Source organism: Stomoxys calcitrans, chromosome 3, assembly GCF_963082655.1.
Source record: "Stomoxys calcitrans chromosome 3, idStoCalc2.1, whole genome shotgun sequence".
In the NCBI taxonomy this organism is placed as follows: domain Eukaryota; kingdom Metazoa; phylum Arthropoda; class Insecta; order Diptera; family Muscidae; genus Stomoxys; species Stomoxys calcitrans.
This window is the reverse complement of record NC_081554.1, coordinates 184393849-184418022: the sequence shown is the minus strand read 5'-3', so window position 1 is coordinate 184418022 and position 24174 is coordinate 184393849. Positions and strand designations below refer to the sequence as shown.

The following is a 24174-nucleotide window of genomic DNA, read 5'->3' as shown; positions in this document are numbered from 1 at the left end:
GAATATAAAAACTCATTAACTCAATGACTGATTTCCTTGAGGGAAATTTTTGGCTCATATATTTTTTTTACAAAATAACTTTCTTTGTCTCTTTTTTTTTGTATTATAGATTGATGTTTGGGCTGCCGGTATTATATTATATATACTTCTGTGCGGTTTCCCACCATTTGTCTCACCCGACAATCAGCAGGACCCCTTGTTCGATGCAATTATCTCGGGTATCTACGAATTTCCCGATCCCTATTGGTCGGGCATTGGCAATGGAGTGCGCGATCTCATTGCCAATATGCTACAATCCGATCCAGATGTACGTTTCACCAGCGAAGATATATTAGACCATTATTGGACTATGGGCAATGATGACATTATAAACGAGTACAGCAGCTGAACGGGGAGTAAACCTTAAACGATATGGGCAATTCTTTATTGCCTACATAAAGAAAAACCTACACAATGGCTGGTTCAAAACTATCTTTTGTTATTAGCATACAAGCAACTCCCCCTACATACATACAAAAATATATAAATATATAAATAGGAAGCAAACAACAAAGATATAAAAACAAAACAAAAAAAAACAAAATCGAAGGTAATCGAAGCAAGGAAGCCTGTAGTATTTTTATTTTATTTTTTATTATATTTTTATAATTATTAAATTATTTAATTTTTTATTCTAATTTTTAATGTATTTAAAAACGCTATATAAAAAATTATACGTATATATATATATAAAGCAAATTGTATTCCATTTTAAAAACTGAAAATAAAAGAGGAAGAAATTCATTGTTGAAACCGCTTGACATCCATCTTTGAAACAAGAAGACAGACACAAAGCAAAAGTAAATTAAAACAATGAAATAATTTGTAGAAATATCAAAGGAAGAACATTAAAATCATAGACCTAACAAAAAAAAAAAAAAAACAAGAAAATTCATGAAACTTGTATTTTTTAAATATAATATAATTTTTCTATCGATATACTTCTACACAACTATAATCTATCCAATATATTTAAGTATTTAATTTTAATTATTTTTTTTACAAAAAAAAAAAATATTTTAAAAATCTTTTTTAATTATATTTTTATTGTTTCTTATTATTCAAAATGCTTAGATTTAAAAAAAAATATTTTATTAAAGGAAAACAAAAGGAAAAACAAAAAAAGAGCTTTTTGGTTTAAATTAACTAACATTAACATCAATTGCAGCAGCAAATGTAATACATTTTTAAGAACCTCATGATATAAAATATGGTTTATATACCTTGGTATTATAGGGATTATTTTTAGTTTTTTTATATTGTTCAAAATTGTTAACTTTGGTTGTCAGCAAGTAACTCCTCAAAGCTAATTCTTCTATGTGTAGTTCTACTGATAATATACTCCAGCTGTTTCAAGAGATATTGTGGGATCTTCCGCACACACTCTCTTTGGAATCTTCTCCGACACATATCTTTTCAAAATATTTTTCCAAGCTATTGCGACATAAAGTAATAGAGACCTCATTTCTTTCATGAGTAATAACCTACTACTCTCCCACATTTAACACCATGCTTGCCAGATTATTCGTGATATTGCCTTGATATTCCGCCGACTGGAAAGCGATTATTCAACTATAGAAGCTATCACACGACATGTTCTATACATAAGTGCTGTAACTTTCGTATCCACATGAATTTCTTTATGTACATCAAATATGAATAGAACGTGCTCCAATAGCATGTATTCTCATATGTATTGTACTTTTTTTAAAGACACATATGTCTAACGGCCTGGACCAATAACTTTTTTCACTTGTCCTTCGATTCGCGTTCGGGGATTCACTAATAGAAGGTTAGGTCACAAGTTTAAAAAGGTGATCTTACGCGATCAGCTGATAACAGCTGGCGAGGTTTGACGGTATTAAGATTCAGATTTTTGTTTGCATTCTCTTTGTTGTCATCTTCTTTCTCGCATATTCTTTGCTTTTGTATGCACACGTATACACGCATGTACACAAATTTCATTTTGTGTGTTGGCAAAACTTCGATCAACTTGATGGCAAGATGGCGGATCGCACCATATGATTTGTGGTTGTTGTACAAATGAGACCACCTTTAATTGTTTCGCCATGGTTAGGCCACTTGCGAAAACATAAAGTGGATAAGCACCATGAACAACATTAAGGATGTCAAATCAGCTGAGTGACAGCGTCATCAAATAGGAGAAAACGTAAACAAAGAATGAATGTAAAAAGATAACAAGTTGACATCCTAAATGCGAAGTATTGCCAAAAAATTATGTCGGCTGATCGCTTGGCTTAACCTTATTCAGTGAACCTTAGATTCGTTCGTTAATTCATTGAAATCAGCTGTTTTCCCTTTATAAAATCAACAGTTTTCAATGAATGGCGAACGAATCGAGTGACAATAGGACTGTTCGCGTACTTTTTCAGTAAAAATTTGGCTCTAAAATGGCTCTTAATTTTACTCTCTTTAAAAGATTTGCAAACAAAAGTAGGCAAACGACTTCCAGCGAAAATTTGCAGATTTGCTGATTTTTGTATTGGTTAGTTCTTAGTTTGCTTGTTTGGAAAAAAATGTTCTTAAATAAAAAATTCTGGGGATATTTGTGAGGTATTTTCCTTAGATAACGTAACTTTATGGACCCGAGAGTGAAAAGGCTAGAAGGGAGCCATTCGTATATCCGTGATCTCCGTGCCGGACAGGACAGTCATCACCAATTACCGTGCAATGCCATGGCAGGCGATTCTACGTACCGCATTGGCCCGATGGAGTATTTCAGTGTACAACATACTGCTACATCAACAACAACAAGCGTGCACGAAGCTACGAATGTCATCCGTGACGCCAAGTCGAGCAAAGCGCTGGTTCCAGACAGAATCTATACACTGATGCTGAAGAATCTGGAGCCGAGTACCTTACAACTGCCCTCAGCCTGTCTGAACACTTTTATAGTAACCAATGTTTGGAAGATGGGCAGTCCGATCCCGCACTGAAACTTGAAAACGACACGAGCAAGAGGGAGTCGTACAGACCAATCTCCCTTCTCTTATCAGTAGCCAAGACGCATAAGGGACTACTCCTTCCGCTCCTTTCATTGGGCAACATCAGCATGCATTTCGAAGGCTGCATAGGACTACAACTGCTTTACATGCCATCACCGTATACAAAAGTACACTTGTTATGCTGACAAAGATCTAATACTTTTGGATATTGTGGCTAGATAAATTGCTAACTGATGTGGGGCTAACGGAGCTTTCTTAGGGAGCCGTTCACAATTGACAGACTAATTTGCACTAATTTTTTCTAATCCCACTGTGCGTCACTTGTTTAACTGCTTAGACCCATTTAATCCCATGGCAGCATCTTCCCTCCCTTACAAATTCAAAGGAACGGTGTTGTTTTCATCGCAGCTCTCCGATGAGGATGATTCCATCAAACCCCTAAAGAAACCGATAATTGCTCTTTTCTTGTTGTCTGGAAGGATACAATGTTTTAATTGTCAAGATTTTCCAATTAATTCCACTTAATTTGCACTTACCTTCTAGTGTAGAACAGCCGACTTGAGGTAAAATTGCAACTTCATTTGTCGAGTTTTCTGTAACTGAACACTACTGCTGCCTTGAATCTTCATTCAAGGTAAATAAAAATTAAACAAATTTAATTATCACCAATAAACAAGAATTGTGTTTTTTACTTACCTCTGCCTTTTTGATCCATTTTGGCGTTAGCTTTTCTATTTTCATGTAACGGCTGCTTTTCATAAAACAGCTGACCTTTACAAAACATCTGCTCAAAGTTGCAAATTTCTGCTGGCAAAAAAAGTCCCAGTAGAAAGTTGCAGGTTCTCTATTTTCTAACTGTCAAAATTTGCTCTCTCGCGCCCTCTTCTGCCGGCAAATAAAGTACGCGAACGACTTCCAGTAAAAATTTGTGCAAATTCGCAGAAATTTTTGAGTTCCCGAACACAGCTTATGATTCCTCATCGAATACTAAATTGCGGCATGCTTTAGATTTTCGAAAATCAAAATAAAGAATAGGTTACAGCGTTTTCGACATTGGAAAAGAACTTGAATTTTACGATACCAAAAAAAAATAGATTTTTCAGAATTTTTCTAAAGCAATTTGTCATAATTATAACGGAAAGAATATTTGCTCTCTTAAGCTGAGTATTCTGTTCAGCTTTTCAAGCAGAATGCTGTCAAACTCCATATAAAAAAAAACGTTGGCTGAAAATAGGCGGAAGAGTAGTACTCTGTTTATAGTGAGGAAAATGGCAAAAAACTATTATAGTGGCAACATTTGAAATTATTGCCGGCATCATTTTTACTTCTTTTATTGGTTTCAATAATTCGTTTTTCTTTATTTATTTGAGAAAAATATATAAATTAGAGAAAACGATAAGTGCAGATAAAGAAACGTGTTTTGGTATGAAAATAACAACATTTGCTCGCTGCCAAATTTCGCTCGAGGGACAATTAACAATTATAGCGGCTATTCCGAATGCAGAATAGAATAACAACCCTTATCCAGGAATGCTTTTGGGTTTTCGAATTCGAATGTTGTCTCACTTGTACAGAAACATGAAAACCGTATGGTGAAATCGCCATATTGTCATCAACCTGGTTTACAAAAGGTCTGTTTGCGTACTTTTCCAGAAAAAATTTGCAGGAGAGTAAGAATAGCCTTTGCTCTCTTTTGCCATTTATTTGAAATTAACAGCTGATTTTCATAAAACAGCTGTTTGATGCTGCAAATTTCTGTTGGGAAAAAAACTCCAGTAGAAATTTGAAAGCTCTCAATTATCAAACTCAAAATTTAGCTCGCTCTCACGCATGGCGAAACATCTAAAGGTGGTCTCATTTGTACAACAACCACAAATTACAAGGTGCAATCCGCGATCTTGCCATCAAGCTGATCGACGTTTTGCCAACACACATAAAGAAATTTGTGTGCGAGCATGAGCAGAGAATATGCGAGAAAGAAGAATCTGTCATCTTAATACTGTCAAAGCAGGCCGGCTGCTAACAGCTGTTCGCGTGAGACCACCTTTATAAATCCGCCTTGGCAGGAGAGTAAAAATAGTCTTTGCTCTCTTTTGCCATTAATTTGAATTTAACAGCTGATTTTCATAACACAGCTGTTTGATGCTGCAAATTTCTGTTGGGAAAAAAATTCCAGCAGAAATATGCAAGCTCTCAATTACTCAAACTCAAAATTTGGTTCGCTCTGACGCACTCTCCCGCTTTCTTCTACTGGTAAGTAAAGTACGCCAACGACTAATTTTTGAGTGCACGAACGCACTTAATATCGACTTTCAACTAAGAGGATGTTCAAAAAATCTTTATCTTAATACCGTCAAATCTGGCCGGCTGTTAACAGCTGTACGCGTGAGACAAACTTCAGTGCTTCAGGCATGGAGTTACAGTATTTTTGACTAGGTCGCTAGCTGTTCAGTCCTCCAGAAATCTTTGTTGTCAGCTTGCATAAGCATGTTTTTTTATACCCTCCACCATAGGATGGGGATATACTAGTTTCGTCATTCTGTTTGTAACACCTCGAAATATGCGCCTGAGTCCCCATAAAGTATATATATATTCTTGATCGTCATGTCATTTTAAGTCGATCAGCCTAGTCCGTCCGTCTGTCTGTCGAAAGCACGCTAACTTTCGTAGGAGTAAAGCTAGCCGCTTGAAATTTTGCACAAATACTTTTTATTAGTGTAGGTCGGTTGGGATTGTAAATGGGTCAAATCGGTCCGTGTTTTGATATAGCTGCCACATAAACCGATCTTGGGTCTTGACTTCTTGAGCCTCTAAAAGGGCGCAATTCTCGTCAGATTTGACTGACATTTTGCACGTAGTGTTTAGGTATCAATTCCAACAACTGTTTTAAGTGTGATTCAAATCAGTTCATATTCTGGTATAGCTGTCATATAAACCGATCTTGGGTTTTGACTTCTTGAGCCAATAGAGCGCGCAATTCTCATCCGATTTGGCTGAAATTTTGCATGAGGTGTTTCGTTATGACTTCCAATAACTGTGCTAAGTATGGCGCAAATCGGTATATAACCTGATATAGCTGCCATATAAACCGATCTGGGATCTTGACTTTTTGAGCCAATAGAGCGCGCAATTCTCATCCGATTTCGCTGAAATTTTGTTCAACGGCTTCTCTCATGACCTTCAACATACATGTCTAATATGGTCTAAATCGATCAATAGCTTGATGCAGCTCCCATATAAACCTATCTCCCGGTTTTGTTTCATGAGCCCCTACAAGGCGCAATTGTTATCCGAATGAACTGAAATATTACACGATGACTTTTACAATGTTCAGCATTCATTTATGGTACGAATCGGACTATAACTTGATAAAGCTCCAATAGCATAACAGTTCCTATTCAATATTCTTTGTTTGCCTAAAAAGAGATACCGCGCATAGAACTCGACAAATGCGATCCATGTTGGAGGGTATATACGATTCGGCCCGGCCGAACTTAGCACGCTCTTACTTGTTTAGCACTACAACTTCTCTTGTATAGCGGTTTACCATTTTTGGGAAGTTATAGAGCATGGTTTGGCCAGGTCTAGATAATTCTAAACTTACGAAAATTCTATGGGTAAGGTTGGATGGGAATGATATCAGACATAGACGTCCAGTTATCTGCTGGTGCCATATTTTGTTTCATTGTGACTGGGATCGATCCGGACCGGGCAAGAACACCACTAAATCCTTATGCAAGGCGGCAACAAAGTTTCTAGTGTAATTCCTAGATCACAAAAATTATAATTGGTTATTATAGGTGTTCGTCTTTTATACTAATTTCTGCTGCAATTCTTGTCAATTTATAAGGCCTTGAAAATATCCTTCCACAAATTGACCTATTTATTCTATACCTATTCACCCCCTAATTATTATCATTACAGAATTAGTTTTTTTTTTAATAAAAATTTACTTACTCTGGCTGAATCCATTTGGATAACCCAAACACGATGCATCGTTTTCGTTCATATTGGTTGCAAAATGTTTTAAGCCATTAGCGTTTGCCAGCAAGAGAGAGCAACCATTTTGAAAGTTTGATAGTTGAAAAGCTTAAAATTTGTGCTAGGTTTTTTCCTAGTGTAAGATGAAGCAAAGAGCGTAAGAAAGAATAAGAGTTGGCATTAGAGCCCGATTCGGGATGACGAGTGATAAAGTTTAAAGACACAACATGTTGAATTGCTTATGATATTTCGTTTTTACTTTTATTCCAACTTTCGGTTGCAAAGAAACCAGGATTCACTGAATAAGGTTAAGCCAAGCGATCAGCCGATATACTTTTTTTTTAATATTTGACAGTACTTGGCATTGAGGATGTCAACTTGTTCTCTTTTTACATTCATTCTTTGTTTACGTTTTCTCCTATATAATGACATTTTCAATCGTCAGATTTGACATCCTTAATGATGTTTATGGGGCCTATCCACTTTATGTTTTTACATGTGACCTAACCTTCTATTAGTGAATCCTGCAAAGAAACAAAGAAAAATACGAAAAAATGTTCTAACGAATGCCCGAATCAAAGCAGAATAACCCGAAAATGTTGCAACCCTCAATGTGAATCCAATTGGAATATATGGAAGAGGTTGTGTCCAAGAAAGCGTAAGAAAGAATAAGAGTTGGCATTAGAGGCCGACTCGGGATGACGAGTGACAAAGTTTAAAGACACAACATGTATGAATTCCTTACGATATTTCGTTTTTCTTTTTATTATAACTTTCGGTTGCGGTTGCAAAGAAACAAAGCAAAATACGAAAAACTGTTCTAACGAATGCCCGAATTAAAACAGAATAACCCGAAAATGTTGCAACCCTCAATGTGAATCCAATTGGAATACATGGAAAAGGTTGTGTCTTTATCGCGTGATATTATACGGTATGGGAAAGACAAAGCAGAAACCCTCTCTTCTTCTTTCTTACGCTCTTTGGTTGTGTCTTTAACGCGAGTTATTTTACGGCATGGGGAAGACAAAGCAGAAACCTTCTCTTCTTCTTTCTTACGCTCTTTGAGGTATATGGCCTATTGTGTTATGCTCTCACTTTGGTATTTTTGCTCTCGCAAAAAAGTTGCTCTCGCAAAAACAGTTGCTCTCGCAAAAACAGTTGCTCTCGCAAAAACAGTTGCTCTCGCAAAAACAGTTGCTCTCGCAAAAACAGTTGCTCTCGCAAAAACGGTTGCTCTCTAATGACCAAAACAAAAACAGGTGTAACAATTCTCTTAAATGCAGTGTTAAGATAAACTCTTCTTCAACTCATGTCCAAAGGAGTTTTGATTTAAAACATTTAAACCTTTTTACAAAGTTCTATCAATATGGACAGTTTTTGTAGTGATCACATTTCATTTTTTCACCCCTTAGAGAACCAAAAACCCATAATAAAACACCAACTTTAAAATATATACACAAACATACAAACATACATATTTCAAATATATTGTGTGAGTATACAAACAAAAATTAAAAATGAATAAAATAAATAAAAAAAATAAACCATAAACGATTTATATCTAAATATAAAAGGAAAGAAAACGACGAGTTTTAGAAATAATAATAATAAGCAGCAAAAACAAGAGTATGTACTTTCAATTATTATTTATTATATTTGCATATTTTACATAAAAAAACCAACAAAAATTATAACATTCAAAAATTGCGGCTATAAATTATATACAGAAATAAAATATATCCATATAAAAATGTACCCGTTGTATTTTATTCCCATTTGAAGATGAACAGGGCGGATTGTATTTTAACTCTTCTTCCATTATTAAATAAAATACGGCTCAGCTAATGTCTGTCCATATCTGCCTAAAGATAAACTTGAGATTTGTGCTGTGCGATGGGTCCACATATTTAACGGATTAACGGGATTGGAAGGGTGTGGTATATTTTGAGCTGCTTCCAAGGAACCAAACGATTAATTCGGATGTTTATTGTCAACAATTGGACAAATTGAATACAGCCATCAAGGAGAAGCGACCAGAATTGGTCAATCGTAAAGGTGTCATATTCCACCAGGACAACGCTAGACCGCACACATCTTTGGTCACTCGCCAAAAACTGAGTGAGCTTGGCTGGGAACTTTTGATGCATCCACCATATAGCCCTGACCTTGCACCATAAGACCACCATTTATTTCGATCATTGCAGAACTCCTTAAATGGTACAACTTTCGGCAATGATGAGGCTATAAAATCGCACTCGGTTCAGTTTTTTGCAGATAAAGGCCAGAAGTTCTATGAGCGTGGAATACTAAATTTGCCAGGAAGATGGCAAAAGGTTATCGAACAAAATGGCAATTATATATTTGATTAAAGTTCATTCTAAGTTTTATTAAAAATGCATTTACTTTCTTTTAAAAAATCCGCAATTACTTTCTAGGCAACCCAATATATACATATATTCTTGATCAGCGTAAAAATCTAAGACGATCTGGCCATGTCCGTCTGTCTGTTGAAATCACGCCACAGTCTTTAAATATAGGTATATTGATTCTTTTTTGTCCATAAGCAGGTTAAGTTCGAAAATGGGCTATATCGGACTATATCTTGATATAGCCCCCCATATAGACTGATCCGCCGATTTAGGGTATTAGGCCCATAAAAGCCAAATTTATTGTCCGATTTTGCTGAAATTTTGAACAGTAAGTTCTGTTAGGCCACTCGCCATCTTTCTTCAATTTGGCCCAGATCGGTCCAGATTTGGATATAGCTGCCATATAGACCGATCTCTCGATTTAAGGCTTTGAGCCCATAAAGGCGCATTTATTGACCGATTTTGCCAAAATTTGGGACAGTGAGTTGCGTTGTGCTTTTTGATATCTTTTTGCAATTTGGCCCAGATCGGTCCAGATTTGGATATAGCTGTCATATAGAACGATCTCACGATTTAAGGTTTTGGGGCCATAAAACGCGCATTTATTGTCCGATTTCGCCGAAATTTGGGACAGCGAGTTGTGTTAGGCTCTTCGACATTTTTCTGCAACTTGGCCCAAAACGGTCCAGATTTGGATATAGCTGCCATATAGACCGATATCTCGATTTAAAGTCTTGGCCTTTTGTTTTGTTTGTTTTATGTCGTCCAAAAGAATGCGACATATTTCGCAACCATTTATCAGAAAATTTTCATGCGAATGAACTTAATACTAGGCTTTTGCGTTGGTTTAATTGCCAAACCAAAGCAATTAAACCAACTAGCCATTATCGGCAATAATTGACGAAAGTTGCCATACGTAATAAACATTTTTGATTGCGTTGCCAGACAACAGCTTAACTGCATGTTAGTTACTATCCATAATCGACATATAATTAAATCACACTATAGATTTTCTCCACATTTGATACTAAATGGCGAGGGCAGGTTGTTATCAGATTATCATTGGCAAAGTGTTTGATAGTTTTGCAGCCATAAAAAAATTTCTTGAAATACATTAACAAAAAGACTGTTGAAATCTGCCTTGGGTCTTGTTGTCTTTAGATAAATTTGCTGACAATGAAAAGTCCACAAAATTTCCTCGTATTCCTGTGAAAAGATAAAATTCCATAATTGTTCTTTCAGACACCTTTAGGGTATTTTTTTCTTTAGTTTTATTAAAGCATATAGTCGTATAAAAATACACATACACAGAAGTTTAAATTGTTATGTTAAATAAAAATTACAGCTATTTTTAAATAAATATTTGCAATACAAACTAAAAGGCTATGCGCTATTGCATCTTTAGAAAAATGTAAGAAAAAAAAAAAAACAAAATATTTATATGAATGAATGGAACATATCGTATGGTACATAGGTTTGATTTTTCATGGTATATTATTATTATATATAGTTTCTAGTGGATTTCAATGGAAACAGTGATTGAATATTTTTCCAATGCAAAACAAAGTTCAATGTATTTGCTAACATTAACTTTTCTTAAAAAATATGGTTCCAAATTGTTCTTTGCCCATTATAAGATACTTCTCTCTTATCCTAGAGTGATGTCCGAATCAAGTTTTCGCTCAAAAGTTATTGTGGTGGTGGTTATTCCCACCTAGTGACGGCACTCGTTCGGAACCGGCAATAAAAATTAAGTCCTTAATCATTGAGCATAAATTTGTATCGGAAAGCACTCACTGCTATGAGGAAAGCACCCCCACAGCTATGAGGAAAGCACAAGGTTTTAACATGGGAACCGAATTTTACTTGAAAATTTCTTCGACTTCTCATTGAATTTAAATAGAATTACAATTTTTCTGAGAAAATTTGTTGCTTTTGCATTGGAAAAATGTCCATCGTTGGATGATAACATCCTTAGTCACAATTCTCTATGTTGACTGTACACACGTCACATCGTTCTTGTATAAATCGCCCTGGTACACAGTCATGATGATATATATGGCCACATTGAAAAGCTATAATAGCACTTCGTGGTATGGTACCCTTACACAAAATATTTCGGCGACATTTGGGACATATACTGTCATAGTTAATACTCATGCCACGGTGTTGTTGTCGCACAATCTGTGCGTGTGTATCGTAATAATCCAATAATTGAATTTTATTAATATCCTGTTGAATGTTGACCTGTACAATGAGAGAGAAGATAAAAAGGACAAGAATAATATTTTATTTTCCTATATGAAATTTTAAATTCTTATATATAAAAATCAATTTGTGTTTGTTTATCAGTTTGTTTGTGTGTTCCTTCCTTTGGTATCCACATTTTAGATAGGGTATCTGGGGGAACGCCCCAACCCCATAACCTACAATATATATATATATATAGACCAATAACGACAATATGGGTCTATTGGTATTGGTGGTATTTAAGATAAGAAAACGTATCTGATATCCAATTGTCGGACCACCATAGCAATATGGGACTCAAATGAAAGGTATTTACGAGTAGAATACGAATTTGATATCCAAATGTGGGACCAAGTTTCCGGGGGCCCACCCCTTCCCCAAAATACCCCCCAAACATGACTTATTTACTGACCATAGCAATACGGGGCTTAGATAAAAGCTATTTAAGTGTAGAACACGATTCTAATCGATTAGATTCCAAGTATGGGACCAAGTATTTGGGAGGCCGTCACTCCCCAAAAACATCCCCAAAGATGACAAATTTACGACCAGAGCAATATGGGGTTCAAATAAAAGGTCTTTGGGAGTATAGCACGAATTTGATATCAATATTGGGGAAGTGTTTATGGGGCCACCCATATAGGAAGTATTTACTGGCCATTGCAATAGGGGGCTCAAATAAGAGTTATTTTTAAGTAGAACACGAGTATGATATATACTTTTAAGGCCAAGTCATTGAGTGGCCGCCCCATCCCCCAAAACACCCTCAAACCGGTCATGATCTGATATCAACATTTGGGACCAACTATCTAGGGGACGTCCCACCACCATAACAACCCCCAAATAGTACGTATTCTTGGGGACAGTTGAGCTCGATATTGATAGTTTTTGGGGCCCATATATATATCCATATTTGCCGACTTTTGCAATAAAGGGTTTAAATGAAAGGTATTTGAGATTAGAAAACGAATTTGATACCTAATTTCGAGGCCTATGCCTATATGGGATTCAAATAAATGATACATAGATACATGAGAATAGAGCACGATGCTGATATATTTTCAAGGCTTAGTGTTTGGGGACCACCACACTCCCCAAAACACCCCTAAATCGGGCATTTATCGGGTATATTTACATATTTTACTGTTAGTCAAGCGATATGCATATACAATACTATTTTCGTAGCATGGTATTTCACTAAAAGCTCTTTAATTGTCGAATATAAATATTCAAAGGATAATTTTGTTCCATATAAAGTAAAAGAAGGTGCAGCGAAGCGGGCCCGGTTCAGCTAGTATTTTATAAATTATATAAAATGTTATATAGGTTAGGGAAGAACGCAATGATAGAGCGAGTTAGCACCAAATCAGCCAGCAGGATTGATTTTTTTTAATTTTTAGAGATTAGGATGACGTAGAGCAAGAAAATTGTTAGAAATTGGAGTAGAGTGGCAAAAAACAAGATGTGACTGGTAAACCAGTCACATTAACTTAATAATTGAGTATTCATTGATATCACAGAGTTATCCTCTATTCTTATGCATGTGTGTTGAAAAGAAATTTTTTCCAGAGAAGTACAATTTGATCTTAAAAGTTAACTTACTGTAAGGCTTTAATATATTTGTATACTCTACCTGCAAACGATAGTCCATTAATAGTTTATACAGCGACTCTCGAAGCTTTGGAATTATTTGACCCATCTTTATTTTATTTATCAAAAACTCCGGATTCACATAACCTAATTTTGGGTGATGGAAAAAACCCTTTTAAAAACATTTGATGTTTTTTTATTTGTTAAAATAATTTACCTATGATGCCATCCAATAGTTTAGTTACAATATCTGGATTATCCACAGACTCATCTATTAATAAATTCCAGAGATCAGAGTCATCATGTTCTTTACAAAACTCTATGGCCATTTTCATATCGCCTATCTGTAAGATATAGGATAACATAAAGAGATATGATTTCTGTGATTTCTTAAGCCTCGTTGATGCTATAAGTCCAAACCTTATGAATAATAATATTAAGAGCTTCAACTATATTGCCCATTTGTCCCAATAAATAAACCATTTCGGGATACAGCAATTGGCTCTTACAAATATCCAAGGCTTCTTGTATGGGATAATGTTTGGACCTTCTTAGAAATGGCAAAAGTTTAGAACGATTATATTTGGCATATAAATTCACCAATTTCCAATGGAACGTGCCGCGACTATCCACTTTATCCAAAGCATCTAAATACTGTAACAGATCAATTTTAAAAAATGTTTTAACAAATTTAAAATCATTACATCCTTTGGTCTTTTTATTTACCATATATAAATACTCTTCATTTGATTCTAATTGTTTGACAACAATTTCCGGTGGTATTTTATTTTTATCCAATAATATTTGAAAGGCACGTTCCTGATCCACTTGTATTAATGGCATAATCATTTTATGTATAACGCCATAGAGGTCATAGCGTCGTATCAAATCGAAAACATCTTTATTCTCTAATCTATGAAGAGATGTAAAAAAAAAACAAAAAACTACAAATTCGCGAAAAACAGAAGCAAGTAAAAGGAAGCATTTTGTGGAAAAAATATGATACCCAGAAACATTCCAAAATTCTCTTGGTTCGATTATGGATTGCAACTCACCTATAGTTGCGTTGCCAAGACATAAAACCACGAAATAAAAATTAATATAAAGTTGAAATTTGTTGTCTATTTCATTCATTATCAGTATTTTGAACGTCCCGCTACTAAAAAAAATGTAAAAAAGTATGAAATGAAAATTTCGTTAAAAAAATTTACCCCTTGGCAACGAAACTTAAGTTGGCAACACACTGCTTATAATCCCGTAATTTAAACTAGATTTTGCCGTTTTCAACTCAACTCAACAAACTTACTTTAAATACATCCTCAATGCACTTTCATATTCCTTTTTATAGGAATACAATATGGCCAAAGCTTCCAGCAGCTCATTACCATATTGTTTACGAAAATTATCATGAATTGCATTAATCACCGCCGAGGAATCATATAAATTTGAAGGCCATTCTTTGATAAGAGTTAGAAATCCTTTGACATCATATTTTAAAAATTCATACAGCACCATTTCATAGACATGTGGATCCAGTTTACACTCATCGGAGGTGGGTAAATAAGCACTGACCGATCTAAGTTGATTATGTTTGACAAATTTGAATACTTCCTCTTCCCATAGGGCTTTGTTCTTACCCAGAACTCTTAGGCATAGCTTGCCTGCGGTGTCATATTGTTTTTGCGATAATAGGTGATTGATATATAATCTACAAGAAAGCATGGGAGAAATATGTAAGATTTTGGTAACTAGTTAACTTATAGTAAGCCTACCTTGCCACTGGCAATATATTACCACCATGCAGAGATAAAATTTCCATTGCTTCCTCAAATTTTCTGAAAAAATAAATTGATTCAAAAAGAACAAAAGAAAACATCAAATAATGTATTTCAAGTTTAGGTATCGGAAAATACGGGATAACAGATTGATTTTTCTTGGGAATACCCCATTCGAATAATGATTTTTTGACACAAGTTGCCATTACAACCTCTTTCTGATAAATGATATTTCTTGGCAACCGATGTGTTCGTTTGGATGTCGTGTATTCCCCAAAATTCTATCCAATTATTACCATCAAGACTCGGCACCGTCGCATAAAACACTTGTAAACCAAGAATGGCTGAAAACCATGTTCTGCACTTCATGTCGTTCACACAGTGGCTATCCGATTCGCCAGATGTCAATCCCAGGATTTACTAATAGAAGGTTAAACCCAGTTTACACTGCTTTTTAAATCCGGATTTAATGGACAGTGTAAACGGGATTTTAAGTAACTAGCGAAAACCTAAAGTGGATAGGCCCCATGAACATCATTAAGATTGTCAAAATCTGCCTATTGTGAATGTTAAAAAATATCAGTACAACTTCTTTCACTGCAGCATTTTGCACATCCGAGAGAGAATATTTGCTGTTTTGGTTTTTATGTTCAATGTTAGCAAAAAATTAATGTAAACGGTTGAAATTAATATTGTGGAATAAAAATTCACTGAATTCCAATTTGGACCAAATTCGACAAGAATATTGAGTGGTCTTATAAGTACAAGTCATTGTTCAATATTGTAAAACAAAATATTGGTCTTTTTGGTAGCCATATCCAAATAAAGACCGATCTGAACCATGTACGACACGGATGTCGAAAAGCCTAACATAAGTCACTATGTCAAATTTCAGCGAAATCGGATTATAAATGCGCCTTTTATGGGGCCAAGACTTTAAATCGAGAGATCGGTCGATATGGCAGCTACATCAAAATCTTAACCGATTTAACAAATTAAAGAGGGCTGACGAAGGGCTTAACACAACTCATTGTTCCAAATTTCGGCGAAATCGGACAATAAATACCCGTTTTATGGGCCTAAAACCTTAAATCGAGCGATCGGTCTATATGGCAGCTATATCCAAATATGAACTGATCTGGGCCAAGTAGCAGAAAGTTGTCGAAGAGCCTAATGCAACTCACTGCCCCAAATTTCGGCGAAATCAGACAATAAATACGCGTTTTATGGGCCTAAAACCTTATATCGAGAGATCGGTCTATATGGTAGATATATCCAAATCTGGACCGACCTGAGCCAAATTGAAGAAGAATATTAAAGGTCCTAACAAAACTCACCGTCCAAAATTTCGGCTAAATCAGACAATAAATGCCCCTTTTATGGGCCGAAAACCTTAAATCGAGAGATCGGTCTATATGGCATCTATATCCAAATCTGGACCGATCTGAGCCAAATTGAAGAAGAATATTGAAGGGCCTAACACAACTCACTGTCCCAAATTTTGGCGAAATCGGACAATAAATGCGCCTTTTAAGGGTCTAAGACCTTAAATCGAGAGATCGGTCTTTGTGGCAGCTATATCCAAGTCTGAACCTATCTGTGCCATATTGCAGAAAAATGTCGAGGGGCCTAACACAACTCACTGTCCACAATTTCGGCGACATCCGACAACAAATGCGCCTTTTGTGGGCCCAAAACTTTAAATCGAGAGATCGGCCTATATGGCAGCTATATCCAAATCTGGACCGATCTGGTCCAAATTGAAGAAGAGTCTAAGACAATGGGTCTAAGACAACTCACTGTCCCAAATTTTCGGGAAATCGGACAATAAATGCGCCTTTTATGGGCCTAAGACCTTAAATCGGCGGATCGGTCTATATGGCAGCTATATCCAAATCTGGACCGATCTGGGCCAAATAGAAGAAGGATATCGAGTGGCTTAAGACAACTCACTGTCCCAAATTTCAGCAAAATCGGATAATAAATGTGACTTTTATGGGCCTAAGACCCTAAATCGGCGGATCGGTCTATATGGGGCTATATCAAGATATATTCCGATATAGCCCATCTTCGAACTTAACCTGCTTATGGACAAAAAAAAAGAATCTGTGCAAAGTTACAGGTCAATAGCTCTATTTTTAAAGATGTAGTGTGATTTCAACAGACAGGCGGACAGACGGACGCACGGACATGGCTAGATCGTCTTAGATTGACGAATATTCAAAAAAATTTTATATCGGGCCATTACGTTCGTGCAACTTGCAGCCCTTTTTTTGACCGACTCAAAACAGTAGTCAATGCAAAAGATTGTCATATCAACCAAAAATGCATAGATATGAAATGAATAAATAAAAAATGAATGGAATTGGGAAATTCGATTACTTCTACACGTTTGTTGTTGTTGTAGCAGTGTTGTACACTGAGGCGGCAGCCCTTGCCGATGATGGAATCCGTCGGGCCAATCCGGTATAAACTACCGGCTGCCATGGGATTGATCCACACGTTTGTCATTTGCAGCACTTAAAAAAATATTTTCAAACAAAAAATCTGTTGCTGTTTATTTGGTAATACTTCGTGTCAGCTACCTCGTACTGGAAGTCCAGTTCTAATGTCTAAAAAATGTGCAGTGTTATTATCCTACATAAGCCAGACAAGGATTTGAGCAAAGGAAAAACGTAGAGGCCTATCTCATTTCTTTCACGTGTAGCCCTGTTTATTTTTCCGAAAATTATTCAAATTTGTCTTGTACTTTCAGATTTTGTTGGAATAGGTATAGATATTTTCCTTTAAACTTTGAATTATTACCTAATTCTTTATTTCCTTGCATACACATTAGTTCTTTTTATATATCGTAATATTTTATATTATTTAAATTTCAGTTTTAAATTTTCAGGTGCATAACGGTTCTCATTTAACGAAATAGTGGAAAGGCACCCTTAATATTTTAATTACATTCTACGTAAAAAGTACTTTTTTGTATCATGCACACTTTTATACCAACGCTGAGAAACAGCTGAGACCAGCGGCTATTGTTCATAGGGGCATTTGTTGTTTATAACAAAATAAAAAGTTTTAATTGGTATTAGTTAACAAATACATGAAAAATTATGTCTTATTTTGTCCAAATTTTGTGAATTTATAAAAATAAGCAATAAATACAATAACAAAAACTAACGAGGGCAGCTAAGCTGATTCAACTTTGCGAATGAAGTGTATTTAAAATTAACAGCAGCATCAAACCACTGGAAAGGACAACATTCAATATGAGGCGAATGAATAATCTACTAACCCTTTTCACATCCATGTCGGCTTTTTTCTTTGGTTGTTTTATAACAACATTGTTGACATCGGTTGATAAATGCCCCACACAAAAGAGTGGTGTGCATAAGTTGGAGCCGCACCCGGAACTCTTCTTAATGGTCTTAATATTAAGCGCTCCACGTTATGAGGAAAAACGCAATGCTCTACGCAACACCTGGCTGAAATTAGGTAAACCTTTGGCCTTGCCCTACTATCCCGAAGAATTTGTTTATTTGCCATTTTATGGGCCCATGGGCCACCTACAAATGGAAGGTCCAGCTGAACAAGCGAATCGCTTGAGAATTTTCATGGATTGGTTGGAGAGTGTCGAGCATACAAAAACTGAACCTCCCAAAAGAAATATAAAGGTAAAGCATTTCTTTGCCATTGGTACCCAAGGTTTAGATCCATCGCTACGTTATCAACTGGAGAAGGAACAAAAACAACATCTGGACTTGTTACTTTTGCCCAGGGTGACGGATACCTATGCTAATTTGACTGAGAAACTAATACATTCTCTCGATGCCTTAACCCATCACTATGATTTTAGCTATTTGTTAAAAGTGGATGATGATTCGTATGTAAAACTAGACTATTTGCTCAATGAATTAGTATCGTACGATCGAAAGTTGTTGCGACGTTCCAAGGAGTTTCGGGATAATCCTCTACCAGCACTTTACTGGGGATATTTCAATGGCCGCAGCAATATTAAGACCAAAGGCCAATGGAGTGAACCGAATTACTATTTGTCCATGCGTTACAATACCTATGCATTGGGAGGAGGTTATGTGCTTGGACGTAAATTATGTGAATATGTAGCAAATAACTCGCATCATCTATCGACCTATGTCAGTGAGGATATATCTGTGGGCACTTGGCTGGCACCATTTCGACATGTCTATAGACATCATGACCCCCGATTCGATACGGCATATATGGCTAGGAAATGTAAACGATATCATTTGGTATTACACAAACGAAATGAGACTCTAATGCGAGATTTATACCAAGGAAAGCTATGTACATTCGAGGTAGCCAATGAGAAAAAGCTGCAAAGGCCAATGGAATACTATTATGACTGGCATAAGACGGCTGATAAATGCTGTGATAGTTTAGTAGTCTAAAGTCAAAGTGCCACATTTAGCTATATCTATGCAAAGTATATACACACACATATATATACACATTAATGTCCATTTATAATAAATGCAATGCCTTAATGAATAGTGTATTAACGAAACCAAAGCGCAAATATTAGTAAATAAAATAAATTTATTAAATCCCTTAAGCAAATAGTTGTTTATAACAATTTACCTATAAAAATTTAACACCCAAGTTTATTTTTTGTAGAAAGACAAAAAGTTTTGGTTTACTCAATTGGTTGATAAACTTTTTTCATGTGTATAAACCACTCAATAGATCTAAATACATATTTTATAACTTTTATACATCTAAGCTTCCGCAATAGTGGCATTTTCTTCAAGAGTTTCCAATACAATGTCCAGTGGATGGGTCGGAGGATAATTTATGGGTCCCATGACATAGAAGTAAAGGATGAAGAGTCGAAGAGCACGCCACGGGAGCATTTTATCGCCACTTCTATGGGTGACCACCACATATAACGTATCAAGACTGATCCGCCTGCTACGCAGATGAAGTTATAATACTTCAAAGGCGTAGAAGTTCAAATTAGCTACGCGGAAATGGCGAATGGGTGTTCGAGATATCATATGACGAGGGGTCTGAACGTTTACCTTGATCAGATTAAAATCTGCTCACAAAGAAGTGAGAGTGTGAGCCATATCGCAGTACCACGTTTTCTCAAGTTCAAACACTGAAGAATGATCATGGATAGGAAACTGAACTGGAAGTCTATCATCATTGAGCGCACTGAAAGGGATGGTGTTGGTCATCTTGTGTTGGCACTTGCATGGCGGTAGGTTTCTAGTGACGAGTGTAAAGAACAATGAGGATACATTTCAGACAATCACATCAGCAATCTAATTATTTGTATAACTCGATTTTCCGGTTTCCTCCCTTAGTTGACTGCTACAAACCGTTTAATACTCAATGGCAAGATTTTCCAACACATCGATCTTTGTGCTTCATCTTTTATTTTTGACACCAGGTTTTAAGATGTCTTTCTTGACACGTTTTATATGGCTGAATACCTCGCAAATGTCGCCAGCATTAGTGAAGAGATAACCACCGTTGAAACAATTTTTTTGGTTGTTCCCTCCAGAATTCGAATATAGACGTTCAGCGACATAGGTGCACGCGCTAACCTCTGTGAACCAAAGGCTTAAAATCGTCACCAGCAAGATATTAAAAAATCTCACAATAAGCCGTGGCCTTTTATGAAACTTCACCGGATGATGTTCAAATGAGATACCATCGGCTCCTTGCCTTGTTTGTCTTCTGCTCTATTCTGACTGGGCGGCATTCTATACCCTCATCAGGAATTGGTCCTGTAGACAATTTTATACATAAGCCTCATAACCGGTTACTGCGACAATGACCCCATTCTGCCTGGGCGTTATACATTCTACACCTTCATCAAGGATTGATCCTGTGGACAGGCTCCTACATCCTTCTTGTTCTTCAACCTGGTTACCGCTACGCTGGAACCATTATGAACTTTAGGACTTCATTGTGTCTCTTGCACATTTCAATTCACTCACACTAACGTCTATCCGTTTCATTCTTCTTTCAACACCGCTTTTGAGTACTTCGATGACCACGACATTCGATATTTCTAATAAACATCGATGCTATCGTTAATTTGCCATCAACAATATTTAAAACGAAAATGAGAGATAAGAATCAGGAGATAGATTCGTATAGAAGAAATATCAATGCACAAACCCAATAAAACAAAATTTAATAAAGTCGGTTAGAAGTTATGAGAGAAATCATTGTACAAAATTCTAGACCAATCGGATGAAAGTAGCGCCCTCTATATGCGCAATGTATCTTAAAGGATACATTCAGTGTCGGTTCCCTTATTTTCATTCATTTCTGCAAAAAATTTAACTCTACCGATAGTATCGATAGGAAAACTATCAATCGATTTCAGACAAAAAATAAAAAAATCGGTAGTATCTTCGATATTTTGCCAGCTATGCCACCGTAGCACAGTGAGATACCAAGCCATTTAAAAACTTCTTTCCAAAGAGGTATCGCACAGCGAAAACCCGTTCGGATTTGGCTATAAAAAGTAGACCACTTATCATTAAGCCTAAACTTGCATCGGAAAGCACTTTATGGTATGTCAAAAGTATACCCCTGTTACTAAATGGATTGTTATTGGGCAAATTTGGGCGATCTACAGCTGTATAAATACCGTACATTTATATGGACATTATATAGGATTTTATCTATACCAAATTCTATTTGGAAAGCTCAAAATAGTTCTTAAGAATCTAAATATACTTACCTATGATCTATTAGCCATTGAACACGGTCCTCAGTATCAAATAGTGTAGCTACAACAATGTCTTTTGGTGCTATAATAAAATAACGATTCTCCTCATTCAGACAACCCAATATATAGTCATTAACGGAGTACTCTTGATAACTGGAAAGTAAAAACCAAACCATCGACCAAATAGAAACAATTACTTCAATAAAGTTTAACAGTACATACCCTCTTAAAGATAAACTATCGGTACACAGTTCTTCACTGCTATTTAACTTGTATTCCAAAACAGATAATACTGGTCTTAAAGCTTTACGATTTGAGTCTTTTTCTTTTGGGTAGCCCAAAACTACCAGTTGGTTAGATGTCAAAGGTGCTATGCCACTAATATAAAAAGCTGTTTGAAATGTTGAGACTGTAAAAATAAAAAATAAAAATTAAAAACATTTTATTTTTAGAAATTATTTAAATTACTTGGATCCACTATGAATCCGGGCAATGCCTTTAATGTTGCCTCCACTGCATTGCGTTTACGTATGACACATATACGTATTGTGTCAACCCAACCGATTAATAGAGTATTTGAGTTAGCCCAACGGAAATTACAGCGAAAATTTTCCAAACGAGCACTAAAAAAAAGGCAGGTAATAAATACTATTCTGGACCTTTTTATAAAAATATATTATATACTTACTTGGGAGGTTCCTCCCATTTCATTAAACCTAAAGAACACTTCTCATTCAAATCATATACACGTACACCCAAACAACTTGCCCAAGCTACAAATGGACCATTCCAACAAACTGATATTACATGCCCCTCAGCGAACGATAGTATATTGGGTTTAAGTTTTTTCAAAAAATTCTTTTCATACAAAGTAAGCTTATCGTCACCTGAAATGAAATTATAATGGTTGGTTAATGAATTTTATATATTTTAATGTTAACAAGTTTTGAAATTTTCCATTTTTCAATTAAAAATTTCGCCTGGGGTTGTATTACATATCTACTAGATGCTCACCTACAATAAATCTCTTCCCTTCGCTAACTTTAGGGTCTGGATCTAAGACAGCCGCTCGTATTGCATGACCACAACTTATTGTCTGATTGTTTTCATTACTAAAAAGTCCAATAACATTTACTTTTCCATCATCCGAACATGTGGCTACATATTCACCCTTTGCATCGATATCGACTTGATTAACAGCTACTTTATGTGTGAACTCCTGTTGGCTATGGCTAAGATGGGAATTTACTGTATTGCCCTGATGATCCAAAAGATAAACTCTGCCCAAAAATGTGCCAAAGATAAGAAACTGCGAAGAAAGTTTATAATACAATTTAATATTATTCTTTGATAGTTGTAAAATGTATATACCTTGGAATGAATAGCACAAGCTGTAACCACATCTTTGTTTAAAATATCCTTCAAGTCATGTGCTATGCGTTGATATTTAAATTTTGGCTCGATTTCTTCTTCTGTGCTTTCCTCAGTGTCCTAAAAATTAAATGGGTTAAATCTTTGTTTTAGAAGTGAGAAAGTAAATGTAAACAGTGATGAGCAAACACACACACACACACTACCACACTATATTGTGTACGTGCACAATAGTCGCAAGGATTTGGAAATAATGCGCGCCCACCACTTGTTTAAAATAATAGCAAGTAAACGTTTCCCTATTAAACAATTGCAATTCTTCCCTGCTCAACAACTATAGCCTAGCCTTGTCAGGGCTGTTATCAATTATATCTCTAACTATGCACTCAAGTGACCTAGTTCATAGTTGTTAGTCACAAAGTTTGCAAAGCGCCTGACAAATATTTGATGGATGTGTTCTGGCTTCATGGTTGGAAACGATTTCGGCGAATGATATCTAGACACCCACACTTAAATAAAATTGTGGGAAAGGAATGTTTAAGTCTTAGGAAAACTTTTACCAAATAACACAAATCCCGAACAGAGTTTCAATATCCAAAAATGTTGTCTGCAATAAGCCTCCATGATATGCAAGGGATTGGTAAAATGTAAATTGTTTAAATCAGTTAAACAATGATGACTCCTTATAAAATATATAAAAGTTATTGGTCACACCCCCTCGACGCTCTAGAAAAGGCACACCGTTGATCGAGGAGTAACATAAGAATATACATATATAAAAACAAACATCACCATCATATAATTTATGAACAAATAAATGAATGTACCGCCATAGCATTTGTACATATCCCTTAAAGCCTAATCATTTGCCTTTCATTTCCATTGTTATCACTTTTGGATGATGACCCAATCTTTTGCGCTGGTTAAAACTGATGTCTTAAATTCGCTATAGAATGTATTATCCTCGAAAGATTTATAAACATACACTACTATGCGTCTCGTTTTCAGCCATAATATTTGATATAAAGGTAAGTTGTAAAATATTGTGTCCTTTGAAGAATAATTATTTCCTTTGTAATTTGGAACAGATAAAAATAAAACAGCTGTTA

The 24174-nt window shown here is 35.8% G+C and overlaps 3 protein-coding genes and 1 long non-coding RNA gene across 7 annotated transcripts in view; 2 read left to right on the top strand and 2 right to left on the bottom strand.

Moving 5' to 3' along the window:
• Positions 1–3696, top strand: part of LOC106084391 (serine/threonine-protein kinase GA29083) — a 103671-nt gene extending 99975 nt beyond the window's left edge. For all 4 annotated transcript variants that reach the window (XM_059364403.1, XM_059364402.1, XM_013248033.2 and 1 more), the window contains exon 8: positions 110–3696. In XM_059364403.1, the coding sequence (XP_059220386.1) occupies positions 110–388 (279 nt within the window). In that variant the 3' untranslated portion in view covers positions 389–3696. The remainder of the gene's footprint in view (positions 1–109) is intronic.
• LOC131995623 (uncharacterized) lies at positions 2519–4090 on the bottom strand. The gene is made up of 3 exons (XR_009397517.1): positions 3702–4090; positions 3542–3628; positions 2519–3477 (listed from the first exon to the last, which is right to left on the bottom strand). It is a non-coding gene; the product is annotated as an uncharacterized LOC131995623 (long non-coding RNA).
• Positions 4091–11215: 7125 nt separating this feature from the next.
• On the bottom strand, positions 11216–24174 carry LOC106084397 (vacuolar protein sorting-associated protein 41 homolog). The gene is made up of 14 exons (XM_013248058.2): positions 24051–24174; positions 23066–23185; positions 22709–23003; positions 22383–22581; positions 22163–22317; positions 21917–22103; positions 21707–21847; positions 14968–15030; positions 14502–14903; positions 13922–14108; positions 13616–13849; positions 13413–13539; positions 13239–13342; positions 11216–11602 (listed from the first exon to the last, which is right to left on the bottom strand). Exons 1-14 carry the CDS (start codon positions 24075–24077, stop codon positions 11330–11332), a joined length of 2514 nt encoding a protein of 837 aa, XP_013103512.2. The 5' UTR covers positions 24078–24174; the 3' UTR covers positions 11216–11329.
• LOC106084399 (beta-1,3-galactosyltransferase 6) lies at positions 17651–19547 on the top strand. The gene is made up of 2 exons (XM_013248059.2): positions 17651–17740; positions 17850–19547. Exon 2 carries the CDS (start codon positions 18234–18236, stop codon positions 19392–19394), a length of 1161 nt encoding a protein of 386 aa, XP_013103513.1. The 5' UTR covers positions 17651–17740; positions 17850–18233; the 3' UTR covers positions 19395–19547.